The following is a 15,452-nucleotide window of genomic DNA, read 5'->3' as shown; positions in this document are numbered from 1 at the left end:
ATACAAATGCATAGTAATTCACACTACAGTGGTAAACAGTAAACACTCATCATTGCTGACAGATTCATGTGTGCTGATATTTTTTTATGGTCATATCCAAAACAACATGGAACTAAGATACTAATTAGTATAGGGTGTCCGTATTCTGGTTTTCCAAAAAGAGGTTCAAAACAGTGTTACTATGAATACAAACATAAATACAGTGAAAAAGACACTCTATTAGCATAACATAAATATATATAAATATTTATAAATAAAAGGTCACCCTACTAATTATAATATACAGTGTGTATATTATAAATTTTATAATACAAATTTTATATAAATATATATATATATATATATATATATATATATATATATATATATATATATATATATATATATATATATATTTAAAAAGAACAGCGCAAAAAGTGGATAGAAACTTAGCTACGCCTGGTTTATACTTTGGAAGATGACGATTTCATTTTTCTACTGGATGAACTAAAGTGCTATAGCACCCTGATAGGTAGCATATATATTTTCAGGACACCGGCGTTGTGCCGTAGAGAAATGATGACCGAGAAATCTGTGACTAGAGGTCGCAGTTCATCAAACATTAGAGCGAGAACGCGCTTGGCGCACGTGCACGACATCGTGAGCGCGCCTGGAGAGTCTGTTGTTCTGTGAAGTCAGTGCAGCGGAGAAACAGCATTGTCGAGTGTGCGGTGCTGTTTAATCGGGTTCGTTTACTTAAAGAAGTCCGAGCACTCTTCTCATGATTGAATATTTTTCTGTTTGTGCTTTACCATTGTGAATGTTATTTATGCATCAAATACATTAATAAAACGATGTGTATTCCAGAGTTAATTGTTCATTTGTGTGTGTGTGTGTTTACCATGGTCCATTAAGTATAAAGTATGTTTATAAAAGTATAATAATAATTATTATCAGTATTATTATTACAATTGTTTATAATAATACTTTTTTATTTTCATAAAATTGATCCGCTGATTTATATCTAAAAAGCATTTTAATGTTAAAGTTTTTAACGTTCCCCAAATTAAGCCTAATAGATATACAGGTCCTTCTCAAAAAATTAGCATATTGTGATAAAGGTCATTATTTTCCATAATGTAATGATAAAAATTTAACTTTCATATATTTTAGATTCATTGCACACCAACTGAAATATTTCAGGTCTTTTATTGTTTTAATACTGATGATTTTGGCATACAGCTCATGAAAACCCAAAATTCCTATCTCAAAAAAACCTGTACATAAAATAAAAAAGCACACAGTCAGGTTTTTCTTTTACATATACCAGGACTGATGAACTGGGATCACACTATTTGCGTTGGTTTTGCATAAGTCATCTTTGGCATTTCTCAAACACAAGGGAGCCTAATGCCTGTTGCCCAAACATGTTTTGTTTGAACATGTTCTATATACACTGCAGCTATTTATCTACTCTGATTTCACTTTCCCATGAAATGAAACTTATGGTAGTCCTCAAATGTGATTGGACAGTGGTGGATCTATCTTAGTGATACATCACAATGCTGTCCTGATTTAATAGGTATATAAAGCACAGTTTGTGTAACTCTTTCAGTAAGGATTCTCATCTGTAACACTCTTTAATACTGAATACTTTTTTTATTGCTGAATTGAGTTTCCCAGAAAGAGAAGAATCATGTATCTTTTGTTTCCTCTGCTGTTTCTTCATGTTTCTGCACAGCGTTGGACTCTGTTTGGTTAGTATATCAAACCTCTGGTTTTAGATTAAATAAGAATGTGAACTGCTTTGCACATCAAAGAATTGCACTAAGAATGAATTTAAAGACATTTCTTAGAGTTTCAGTGTTGGCATTGTTATTGCATTTTGCCTCAGTAAGTTTACAATGTGTTTTTTATCTACACTGTAAAAAAATAAATCCTGTTTAAAAAAAAACTGAAAAAAAAACTGGCAGCTGTTGTTGTCAGAATAATTATGTAAAAATGTTAACAACTTTACAGAACAACCTGTACATTTTACTGTTTAAAACTGTTGTAATTTACATGACCACACTGGCACTGCAAAAAAAAAAATAATCTATTTACTGTAAATAAATACATTTACAGTAAAAACACATCATAAACTTGATATTAAACTTCTGAAACTGTAAAAACCTGCTTTTTATTTTATAAGGTATTGTTAATCGCTGTAGTAATTCAAAAATATATTTTAACCATATTTTAGATTTATCCATTTCAATTGAATAAAACATTTCCATCTAATTGAATTGCCTAATCTTTAACTAAATAAAATGTATAAATATTACAAAATGCAAGTTTATTTATTTAAATTCAATATCATATTCAATTCAATTAGATGGAAATTTGTTATTCAGTTGAAATGGATAAATCTTAAGAATAGGCTAAAATAATATTTTGAATGTACAGAAGAGCACACGATGACATGAAGTTCATCAATAGTGACTCTTCCAGGAACAATGATCAATAAACATGTAGACACATGCTCAGTGTCACTCACACAAACACTAAACACCATCAGGGTAACACATGTGAGAGTCAAATAATGCAATAAACATTAACTAAACTACATCAAATATAACACAGAACACCACAATGTACAGGTACATAACTGATATTAAAAATAAGAAGAAACATAAATATTCCCATAAAATATTATGAAATATGATGAGTCATGCAGGGAATTGTGGGAACGTTCGATTATTGTTTTTTACTGTAATTTTAACAATAATTTACTGTAAAAATACATGTACTCTCATTAAACATAATGTACATTTTACCATTAATTATACAGGAAACTCAACATTTTATTGTAAAAACTACTGTATTGTCTTTTTAAAATATAGGAACATTTTTCATGTATATTTTACAGTTAATACTAGTTAATCAAATAAAAAAAAAATTCTGTAACAGTTTACAGTCTTTTACCATTAAAAATACAGACATTTTTACAGTGCTGTGTTACCATAGAGTAGTTTTATAAACATTTTGTGTACATTTTCTTAATACATTTTCTCTTAATAAAGACGTTTTACTTGCTCCAGATGAAAAGTTAAAGCCCACACGGGAAGGTAGAGTGAGACTGGTGGGTGATCTGCCTTCATCTGGTCGTGTGGAGGTGTATCATGATGGACAGTGGGGTTCAGTGTGTGATGATGGATGGGAAATGGCTGAAGCTCAGGTGGTGTGTCGTCAGCTGGGTTTTCCTGGAGCTATATCAGCCACGGCTGGAGGACAATATGGTGAAGGCAAGTTCCACAGCACAACGTATGGGAAAGAATTTGATTGCTGTGCTTTGTCAACATTTGACTGATTTTTTGACTCTTTATAGGATCTGGTCCGATCTGGCTGGATGACATCAGCTGTAAAGGCTCGGAGAACTCATTGTCTGATTGCTTCTTCAAAGGTTGGGGTGTTACTGACTGCACACATAAAGAGGATGCAGGAGTTGTCTGTAAAACTGGTGAGCCATCTACTGGATCTTCCTAAACTTTCGACTCTTGCTTATGCACCGGTTTATGGAATTTGCCTTGTGATCTTATTGTATCCGGTGCTGGAACCGTCATGATTTTGTTCAGATGTTCTCATTTTGACATTTTGAATGGAGCAGGGTTGGAACAAAGCATGTTTTGAAAGTAAAATGTCAGGGTTTATTAATATTTTTCAATAATGTCTAATTTATTATACAGTATATTGTGAGGTTTTTGAGGTACTTTTTCAAACTTGTCCTAGGCCTTTGGTCCGATTGGAACAAAGTTTGGCAGGAGTCTCTCCTGACAAAATGTTAATTTGGCAGATAACCTACAACCCAATATATTTTATGGGTGTGGCCAACTTCTTGAATCTGGTGTTGGGACAGTATAGTGAGGGAATTTATTTTCTGAATTCTTTTGCATTTCAGCGCAGTTGTTTGCATTTCGTCACAATTATTTTGGGTGCCCTCGACATTTCTTTGTACATGCCTTACAAAAATTAACCATGATTTTAATACAGTAACCATAATTGAACTATCATTTTTGTTGTAAAACCATAGTAATAATACTGGAAACTATGGCAAATGTTCTTTGGCAGCAAGATTATGACTTTTATTACCTTAGTTTATATATTCCTATAGTGTTACTGCACTTTTACAGACTGCTCTCACAGTGAAATCAGAAACAGGTTTACTTTTCTTTGGCTAAAATCGGTCTGTGCTTATGAAAATGCCAAACACTGCCCCCAGTGGCCAAAGTGGTAAGTGTTGTTATATCGGCATATTTTCCTGGTGTATTGTCCACAGAGGGACACCAAAAGTGAGTTGTTTTTTAGCTGTACAGGCTTTAATACAGTGAAGAGGAATGCATATTAATTCCAATTGAAAATGATCATCCCTATGCCCTACTCACTCCAAATTGCAGATATCATGATGTGGGTGCTCTGAAGGGATAGTCTTGTGGAAGGAGTCTTGAAGAAAGGATGAATTTTCTTACTTAAGTTTGGAATGACCCTTCAAGTGGCTTCCACTTCCCGAAGTTCCCTTCAAGGGTGCAACAATGCCATTTGTAAATTGTCCATAATGGCAACAGATAAGAAAGTTTACATTCACCACCCTTAGGAGACAATTGTATTCTGTTATGCTTAATTTGGAAATTGTGGTCTTTTTCTCCTCTTTTCCAGTGTGCTTAGACCCCGATAGTTGCTGTTTTTATCTATATTTTTAACTTTATATCTATTACTATTATTTTTTAACTAGAAAATGATATTACTATTTTTATTATCATTAAACATACAATATTTTAAATGTTCTTTGTAGGTAAAAACATGAGCAGCAATCATCAGTTATCTGTGGATAACAGTCTGGGTTTGTCTGAAGATCTTGGTGTTCTGTTTGACAGTGGAGATGGTTGTGATTTCAGTATTTACGTACGTGACCTCAGTGAAGATGCAGAGCTGACATATTGTATGCACAGTTTTATCCTCATGGTTTATCCAAAATTAAACATAACACACGACTCCAAAAACTTCATAGTGGATGTCAGCCAGACTTGCCATCCTCACGTCCCTGCTTTTCTCAGGTAACTTTTCGAATTCCACAACTTTTATACTGTGGGTCATTCTTAACACTTGCGCACAATGGATAAGTTGGTATGAACGCCAGTAAATGCATTTATGTCTAATGTGAAATCTACAATGTGTCAATTATTTTATGCTTAAACTGATTAAGGAAACCCGTTTCAGGCATTTAGACAAAACACATATGGCACTTTTCCACTGCACGTTACGGTTCGACTTGCCTCAACTCTACTTGCTTTACTTTTCTGAGTTTGTATTTCCATTGCAGTTTAGTGTCCCTCAACGTGGGTGGTATTATAGGATGATTGTCATAGTTTCTCCGCCTCTACTGCCATGACATCATCTTAAACACAACACAAACTGACCAAAACAATACCACGATCACTAGCTGTTAGCTACTAGCTCATTGTGCTGCATAAAGCAGTTGTTGCATGGTGATTTTACACAAGTTAAATTGGCCTGGTTGTTTTAGAAGCATGCTTCCAGTAGCTGGTCAACTAAATAAAGTGAAGCTTTCAAGCAGAGTATAGAGTTAACATAACAAAACATACCATCCTCCATCATGGATCAACGCCAGTCCAGGGCACTCTCCCTCCCATTGCTCGCCGGTTTAGATAGCGTCCATTTGGTCGAACCACTTCCAATTTTCCTTGATGGTTCTGTAGTTACTCTTAAGTTTTTTTTTACTTTTCCCTACACTGTTGGTAGGTCTGGTGGTAGCCGTGTGCTGCCAACAGCTGAAACACTTCCTGAGAGACATTTTCATTTTGCTCATCGCTAACGAGTGGACCGTCTGCACCTCGTTTATTGACCACGGCGTGGTTTTGCACATAGCCATTTCTTTTTTCACAATTTGAAAGTCGTGTGAACAAATGATACTATTATCGCTGTTGCTAACTTTAAAACTAGCGGGTTGATGTCACGTGTCAGATATCCAGTGACGCTGGTAGTGAAGATTCTCCCTGACCAATCAGTGATCTGCAAGATTTTGACGTGACATTTAGTATCGGCTCAGCTCACTTGGAACCTCGACCGAGGTGGTACTAAAAAAATTATCAGGTACCTGGTACTATCCACAGTGGAAAACCCCAAAATAGCAAGCTGAGTCGAGTTGAGTCGAGTTGTACCGTGCAGGGGAAAAGCCCTAATAGTTGGCTCAATCATTATCAATGTAAGAATGTGCATTTAAACATGGGCTGTGTTAGATTCTAACAGTATCTGATGTGTTTTTTCTCAGGTATTTGTACACACGCCAGATTGATGTTTCCATCACATCGGCCCAATGCCTCCATCAGTTGGCTCATATCTTTGGAGTGAAGAAGCTTATGGAGGATGTCGGCAGGGTCTTCACTTTACTCATTCCTAAAGACAACAGCTTCCAGACCCAAGTATCAATGTACGAGTATGGTATCCGCACAGGCGATCATGTTCTGCAGGAAAACATCCTTCAATACCTTTCCTGGAACTGTGAGTTCCTCGTAAGTTCTCCGGTGTGGAGCACCCTCTCCTTTCACATGATGGACGCTCTGCTGCTGCGCTCAGATCTGGTTGTGAATGATGAAGCTTTTCTTCTTGAAGCACTGGAGGGCTGGATCCAAGACAAAGGCGATGCAGTTAGTACAGAACAACAGGCCAGTCTCCTAAATCACATCCGCTTTCTGTTGATCCCAGTAGATAAACTCTATGACCTGCTGTATACCTCGAGTATTCTACGTAAGAATCATGAGAAACTGTATCTAACTGGCATACTCAAAGGCTTTCAGTTCAACGCTCTTCCATTCTCTAAGATCAGGAGGCAAATGAACAACATCAGCGATGAGTATCGACCTAGAATCTACACAGCAGACGAGTGGACTGTATTCATCAATGACACCACAGTTAATCACCAGTACAATCACTACTACGGCCAAAATAACAGAATCCAAACGCTTTCAACTCCTGTACACTCTAGTGCTATTTTCAGAGACCAAAAGGTCCAATGGCAAGCACAGGTTTTTCTTAGCTTTCAAGAGTGCTCTAACTATGGGTTTACATGCGATTCTATCCCTGTTGCAAGGTTCTTCTTGTATAGCAATATGTACGATTATTCCAGAACCCTTCGCTACAACAACCGTTTGATTCTCGGCTGTAAAAATGTGAACAATGTCTTTCATGTTCAAGATTTCAAAAATGACATGGCAGTGATTCCAAACAACAGCAGTATGGGCCTGCCGAACCCCTGTCCTGATGACTACAATTTTAGATTTGTTGTGCGTCCAGAGTATATCTGATGAGTATATCTGATGAGTATATCTGATGTTGGTTCCTGCAGGCCTTTTAGTTCACTTCTGTCCAGTCAATTCAATCATATAGTTTTCAATTCATGTTTAATCTTCATTGATGTTGTGATGTTGATTTATGATCTTCTGAATAAATTTTTCAAATTTTCAATTATTTCCTCTATTGATCATATCGTTAACATGAATAATATTGGACTGTTTTTGAATGCGCTTAAAAAATATATCTTTCATAATTTATTTGAAGAGTTCTAAGACATGATCTTAACCAACCAGCTCCAAGGTGAATCATGACATTATAAAGGGTTGGGTCGGCTGTTTTCACAATGCTGATAGATTTAAACTAATCACAGTCATTGTTGATTACTAGGGTTATTTTTTCACTGTATAAAAATGTCTGTGGCAGATATCCATTGTTTAATGCCACGCTTTTTTTTTCTAAATATTTTTTTCAAATTATTGTTTGGCATCCCCGATTTTATTTAATAACATAATGTACTCAAACCATGTAAAGCTTTCTGTTTATTTCTAGGTTTAAATAATATATATATATATATATATATATATATATATATATATATATATATATATATATATAGTGTGGTCTCACAATCATGGACCTGTAAAACAAAATAATGACACAATAGGTTCTGGGGTGTAGTGAATGTCTAATAGAATTGGAAAGTTTAAAAATTTAAATTTTAATACCATTTATTTATATTTTTTAAAGGAAATATTTTTTTTTTTTTTTAGAGTAACACAGCAGTTGCACTTCTTGATAAAGTTGACAGGGGGCGCTAAAACACAAAACATCGAGTGTATTTCAATTACACTGACACTACCACTAGAGGGCGTCTACGTATTTCCGTTGGTTGATTCCTGTAAATTTGTAAACCAACTATTGGGCGTTAAAACAGTCAGATTACATAGGTCACATTTTCTTATGGAATTATTTTTAGATTAAATTCTATTAAGTATCAATTTATCTTTAAATTGTAGCACATTTATCTGATTTTTAGCCTAAGATAATACATTTTCAGTATTCAGTTTAAATGTGACAAAATACGTGATATCTTTATGAAGGCTATGCACCCTTAGTCCCAAAGACAGGAGAGTATTTTCTTTATTTTATTTTATCTTATTTGTTTCTTTCTTTGAAAGGAAATGTCACACAACGGCTTCTTTAGTAATACTAAGGATTGGCAGGTCGTTTGGTCAAATTACTTGAATGAGCCTTCAAGACCTCTGGGCGAGGCTAAACCTACTTCTGCACGATCATCTCTCAAAAGTCCAGAGTTGAAATCAACGATCTTACTGACTTTTCACCAAATCTCCCTGAGAGGGTCATCCCCCAAAGCTGGCTGAAAAATGGGAAACCCCACTGTGATTGACATTTGGAAAGAAGCCCGTCCAGATGGAGAGGTGTGAGAAAGTCTCTGAGCAATAGAGCCTGAGGGGGGAGGAACATTATTCCTCAACTGCTGAGTCACATGAGGCTCTTTGTTTGGGCCGCAGCAGCTGATATGTACAAACACACGCACATGGCCAGAGCGTGGGACTGATGTGGCACTCTCCCACCTAAACAAACAATGAGGAAAATCAGCAGGCATCTTAGAAATTAATGACTCTTGGGCAACTGAATGAGTTTGAGAAAATAAGGGTTCCTACTGAGCCCTGTTCATCTCTATAAACCATGTCTAACTGGCATGGGATCATGAATGCGACTAGTTAAACTAAAACAGAGGCTCTCAACTGGTGGGCCTGAATCTGAAAATGGGTCGCAGCATGGCAGTTCTGATAGAACCACAGACAACAGGGGGAAAAAATACCCTTAATATGCAAATAATTAGAATAGCAAAATAAATAGGCTTATTATCTTGAAAAGGGAGAAAACACGTGCCTATTTTTTTTTTCGTCAAAGGCTTTGTGTCCAATCCAACTTCACTGTATTTTCAACATAGTCATGACAACATCATGACAACTTGTAATAATTTTTACGAGATGGCAAAATCGTAAGATATTGTATGACTTGGCTTGTACAAAATAGGTAAGACTTTATACCCACAGAGACCAGCTAATTTACAAACCTGAATTTCAAATCGATATAATACAGACATCAAATTTTAGCTAGGCTCATTCCCGACACTTTATTTAGGTTTAGGGTTTGGATAAGGGGTTAGACATCATGGTTAGGTTTAAGTTTGGGTTTGGGGTTAAAATAAGGAAAAATCATAATAATATAATTTGCTGGTTTGTTTATATTCCTTTATGGGTGTAAAAGTTGTACATTTTTGTACAAGGCAACTCATTCGATTTCTTATGATTTCACCATATGGGAAGGTTTAGGGTTTGGTTTGGGGTTCTTACGGAAAATTGTATGAACGCTAGTTCAAAACTCAGATGTTTCTCTTTCTTCCCTTGGACACAAATGTTATTTTCCTATGAAATCATGTTTAGGATTGCACTTTGGGTAAGGGGTTAGACTTTATGGTTAGGGTTAAGCTTGGGTTAGTGGTTAAACTCGTAATAACATAATTCGTTGGTTTGTTTATTTTTCTCTATGGGAGTCAAATTTGAATGAGCCAACTTGTATGATTTCGATATATTGTTCTACTTTAAGAACTTGTCATGAAGGGGCCTGGGTAGCTCAGCTAGTATTAAAGCTGAGTACCACCCCTGGAGTTGTGAGTTCCAATCCAGGGCGTGCTGAGTGACTCCAGCCAGGTCTCCTATGCAACCAAATTGGCCCAGATTCTAGGGAGGGTAGAGTCACATGGGATAACCTCCTCAAGGTCGCTATAATGTGGTACACTCTCGGTGGGACACGTGGTGAGTTGTGCAAGGATGCCGCAGAGGATGTTGTGAAGTCTCTGTGGTAACGTGCCCAACAAGCCACATCATAAGATGTGGGGGTTGACGGTCTCAGACGTGGAGGCAACTGAGATTCCTCCTCCGCCACCTGAAGTCACTACACCAGAGTGCATTGGGAATTGGGCATGCCAAATTGTGGAGAAAAGAAAGAAAAAAGAACTTGTCATGAGACCGGGTTGATTTTCATATTTTTGTCCTATGCCGTTCATGGTAATGTTAATGCATTGCTATGTTTGATTGGACATTTTTGTTTACTTTCATACAATAAACAATTCTGATACTGCAATAAGCATTTTTTGATTCCTGAAGCAAAACCAGTTGAGAACCACTGTACTAAAACTCCCATAGAAGCGCACTGTCTGCCTTTTATAATTAGATGGCATCATTATTCATGAGGCATTCCAATATCCCCAGACTAATGAGACAGACAACTAATCAGGCCTTTTCCAGGCTTACGTCTCTGCTGAAGTGGCCTGAAATTTATTTGTTCACTTTGGGAGGGGGAGAACAAGAGTTCCCCTCTCTTTGCCATGTCCCATTCTCTCTCGCGTACACACGCCCTCCCCTCTTTTTTCTCCTTGATGTGAACAACTGATGACCCGGGAATGCATGATCCCCTGGGGATTAGGGCTTGCATGAGTCTATGGGTATGGAACACTGCCATCTGCCACCGGGCACATTCATATACTCGGCAGAAGCCCACATCGTTTGTTGATTTAAATGGAGAACTTAACTTTCCCAGGACAGTATGACCCTAGTATCCCCCACCTCCAATGCAGTACTGTCTGTGAGCAAGTGTCCCGAGCAGAAGAATGAGGCGTGTTTTAAGGGATTCCCGTTAGAGCGCAATGATGGATCTCCTTTTCACAATATGGCAGTGTGTCTGGGTGTGGACGGTGGGATTTTGGGGGTGTGGGAGCCAGCTCCTCAGTTGACTGAAAGAATGCTAATGATTTTGAGAATGGTGGAAATGGCTTTATCGGAGCTGTCAGAGCTGTGTGATTCTTGTGCCGCACCTAACTTCAGACACAAAGTCAGGGGTTTTGCATTGTTGTGCCAGATGTAAGGGAGTCACCACAGTATTGTGGAGTAACTAACTAAAATGAGCAATGATATTAGCAAAGTAGCGTCGTAGCATGACAAATCATTTGACAAAACATGGTGACAAATCTTTTTTTCCCCTCATTGTTATATTACATCCACATTCAGAATTTATTTTTATTAAAAAAAATGTTTGGGCCATTATTAAATTGTGCAATAAAATGTAATTGTTTTTAAATGTATTCTCTGAGTTTATAACTAAATTGTTTGAATCATTTAAGTCAATTCAGTTTTTTTTTCTCCAGCTGAGCTTTGTTTGGAGGGAGGGGCCATAGGCTCTAGCACCCAAATTTTAAATTACAGTATGTAGGCCCAGGAAAGTATGGGGGCTTAGATGGATAGTAAACAGCTGTTGTTGGTAATTAATAAGGGTTGTAGTTGTTAGCGATGGGCATTTTTGTGTAATTTTGTTGTCAAGTACTCTAATCCACAAAAAACAAGTACTCAATTACAAGTACTCATAGTTTCAAACTATGCTTTCATTTTGGGGGAAAAATTAAATTAACAATATGCATTAGAAAAATGGGAGGAAGGTCACATGATGCCATGTGAGGATCAGACGTGTGAGCGACGAGCTCTGCACACTTTGCTAGTTTTTTTTATTATTTTCATGTTATAATCCAGTGAGATTCCATGCACCCAGTTACGTATTTGTTCTTTGACGTAAACATGGCAAAGAAGTCAAATCCTATGGGCTTTGGAGACATTAAAAGACATTTATGTGCTCAAGATGAAACCTCTGATGGGCCTGCTTGACTGGGGACACGATTTGGATGCCGTGGCAGGAGAATAAATCCAGTGTCAACTGTCCAACATGTCTGTGATGCTGATGAAGGTTGTTGCTGACTTGGAGGATCTCGCTGTAATATGTCAATTGATTATGGCGATGGAAACAAAATTCTCTGAGTTGTTTACAAGAGTGGCAGATGAGTCATCGGAAAGGGAATTATCCGTTACTCTGCTCGCGACCAAAATAGATGTGGGAAATATTTTGGAAAAACTGGAAGATCTTGAAAATAGGAGCCGAAGAAATAACAAACTGGTTGATTGTTGCACTAATGTTGGAATGTGGTCTGTATAATCTTGTTTCTGACACACAATATATTTTGTCTATTATATAAAAATGTCAAATGTCAATATGAGTGGGTTATCTTTCTCCACATGGAATGTGAATGGGTTGGGGCACCCTATTGAAAAAAAAGAAGGAAGGTTATTTATTTTCTTAAGCCTAAGAAATGTGATATAGTGTTTCATCAAGAGAAGCATCTTTCCCCGCAGGAAGCTGAAAAAATTAGGAAGATATGGGGTGGGCATGTTTTCTTTAGTAATGGCTTAAGTAAGAGTAGGGGAGTCATTACATTGATAAGTAAACATCTACAATTCAAATCACTCAAACAGATTAAAGATACATTAGGGAGAATCATTACTGTTTTAGGATTGGATCAGTCAGATTCTTAAAAAGGACAAAGATCGAAGCGAGTGTAAATGCTACCGTCTCATTTCCCTGATCCAGCTAGATGTAAACATTTTGGCAAAACTAAAACTTTTAAGTAAAGTTATGACATCTCCTAAACATGTAGATCAGGTGGGGTTTATTCAGGGCCTTAGCTCTTCTGATAACATTAGGTTTTCGAGCGATGTGGACAGGTGGGCTTCATTACATTTATCAATGATTGGGATGGTTACTGTTATTAAAATGAGAGAAATCCAGAGAGAACACACTGAGTTTGACACCTGTGCTTTGTTTAGTGGCATCCCTTTATTCAGCACGGTTTCATTTATCGTATGCTGTTATGGAGCCTGTCTGTCATTCTCTTTTATAGGATGACATTTACTCTTGCTCATCTCTACTGTTTTCTCTTCCACTTTATTATATGGAAAGATTAAGGACCCATGGTTTGGTACTGTCCTCTTCTTACCTTCACAAAATTTGTTTTGCGAGGAACCTAAAAATGTTCTTCATGTGGTAACATCTAAATTAACTGGTTAGTTTAAATTAATCTTGGACACCTGGCACCATACTGGCATTATTTATCTTTGCTACTTTTCAAACGCCATTTACATTTTATTGTTTTACCTTTGTCCTAGACCCACACTTGAAAATCTATCATAAAACACAAATTATAAAATTTTTGGTCAACAGTGATGAAATAGGATCTAAACAAAGATTGAACTAAACATAAACCATTTCCATTTTTATTGTGTGACAATGATTTATATTAAAAATGTTGTACGTGTGTAACAACTGTTGCTCAGTTGTGGCATTATTTCTTACACAACCAACAATTTGGCTACTAATTAATATATTTCAAAGTATGCAGTAAATGCATTTGAAAGTATGCAGCTGAATGTCAAACCATACTTTCCACACAAGCTCTTTGGGTGAGTAATACGGGGCTGATGAACACTGTTGTCTTTTCCGTTTTCCAGTAGTGCTTCACAGTTGATTTAAAATCCATTGTGAGGAATATGTGAAAAAGTCTGAAGATTCTGTCTGGGCCTGCAAATGCTGATGGGACTCGTCTTCAACTGTATTTTTTCTTTCTCAGTGTAACTGTTTTGCTAAAATATGCCAAAGGAGGGATTTTCTCAGCAGAATGTTCAAGAGGTGTGAGCACCATTTGGGCCAGAGTGAGTTCAGTTTTTATGAACCAGGATTTCCTTTGTTAAAATGAAGACTGGGAGTTTTGTCCCAATAAATCTTCAATTTGTGTTAGTGTGGGAAAAGGTGGCACTGGCATTAGTGTTGTTTACTAACATTTTAGAATCACACCATCTGTCACAGACACCATCAGCATCTTGCTCCTTTTTCCACAGTTCCAGCACCAACTTTTACAGGTTTTTTTTTGGACTGCAACACTATAACATGTTGTCACAGCATTAATATGTTTGTATTGCACACTACATAAGAGTATTACTACGATGGTGCAGATATGAATCATTGGCCTGTGGCCCAATGTTTGCAGCCTGGGGAACGCCAGAGGCGACAAGAGCCGTTAAAGGGGGGGCATGAACACAAAGTCCCAGGCTTCTGTGAGAAGTCTTTCTTTCATTTACATTCTCATTATTGTTTTGTTGCTTTCATTTTTCTCCTCCTTTCCTGAAGAATGTGTGAATGCCCAACAAGAGGTAGTTAATGATTGCATATCCTTATGCCATCTGTCTTAATAGTTTTTTTTTAAAACCTTGGTCTTTTGACTTAAATTTTATACAATAACCCAATGTATGAACCAGCAAACACTTCATCCTCAGTCTAAAAATGGTTTTGCTTCAGGACGTAGAGTTTATATAGGACATCAACTGGCAACCCAACACAATAAACTATAAAGAAAAATATTTTTTTGACAGGAAACAATAAAAAACATATAAATAAATGTGCTACAGTCAATGAACTGGTTTTAATCAAGTGTCAAATATGATTTACTATGACCGAATCAACCTGAATACATTACGAAATAGATCAAACCAGCAACACAGGTCTGGGTTGAATTTTCTTTCACATTGCATAGATTTGCTCATGATTTTTGAGAATTAGGTCATGTCACGCAACCTGTTCATATTGTTGTCTGCTTAATTTGGCTATCTTCTAACCAGTGACAGAATTTGCAGCAATTACTGTAAAGTTTGATTGTAAGTTTACAGTATTTTGGTGCCAACAACAAAAGATATGGGAAACATTTTCTCCTTTTAAAAGTTCATAAGTCATAAGTATTTATTTTGCAGTCCTAAATGCACGAATATATGGTTAGCTGCATTTTATAATTGTATTTAGCTTTATCTTTCTCCGCTGTCCATGACCCCAACAGAACAGACCTGCGACCCATTTTTGGGTCATGATGCACCAGTTGAGAATAAAGAGCTTAAAGAATTTAGAATATAAATCAAATAAAATCCATCCATCTTCCTTTTACTATTCAAGCACGTCTCACCCTTCACAATGTGCTGATATTGAATTAGTTCTTCAAGGTTTGAGATAAAGTGGTTAAGTTGCTCTCAATAATAGAGTACCGCTCTAAAATATTCTTAGAGTTTAATAGAGCAATCTCTTTAATGACTAATATTACTGTTTTATGGGGCTAATATATTTTCATGTGTGTGTCTAACATTTATTTTATTTTATTTTGTAGTAGTATTAAT

At 36.6% G+C, this 15,452-nt stretch overlaps 1 protein-coding gene across 1 annotated transcript; it reads left to right on the top strand.

Moving 5' to 3' along the window:
• Positions 1 to 1,559: 1,559 nt before the first annotated feature.
• LOC127617443 (galectin-3-binding protein A-like) lies at positions 1,560 to 7,497 on the top strand. Its single transcript, XM_052089414.1, has 5 exons — positions 1,560 to 1,736; positions 3,060 to 3,263; positions 3,347 to 3,478; positions 4,808 to 5,069; positions 6,305 to 7,497. The coding sequence occupies exons 1-5, from the start codon at positions 1,676 to 1,678 to the stop codon at positions 7,335 to 7,337; spliced, it is 1,692 nt and encodes a 563-aa protein (XP_051945374.1). The 5' UTR covers positions 1,560 to 1,675; the 3' UTR covers positions 7,338 to 7,497.
• The last annotated feature ends 7,955 nt before the right edge of the window (positions 7,498 to 15,452 follow it).

This window comes from Xyrauchen texanus, chromosome 24, assembly GCF_025860055.1.
Source record: "Xyrauchen texanus isolate HMW12.3.18 chromosome 24, RBS_HiC_50CHRs, whole genome shotgun sequence".
Lineage (NCBI taxonomy): Eukaryota > Metazoa > Chordata > Actinopteri > Cypriniformes > Catostomidae > Xyrauchen > Xyrauchen texanus.
The sequence above is the reverse complement of the archived record's forward strand: the minus strand, read 5'-3'. Positions and strand labels throughout refer to the sequence as shown.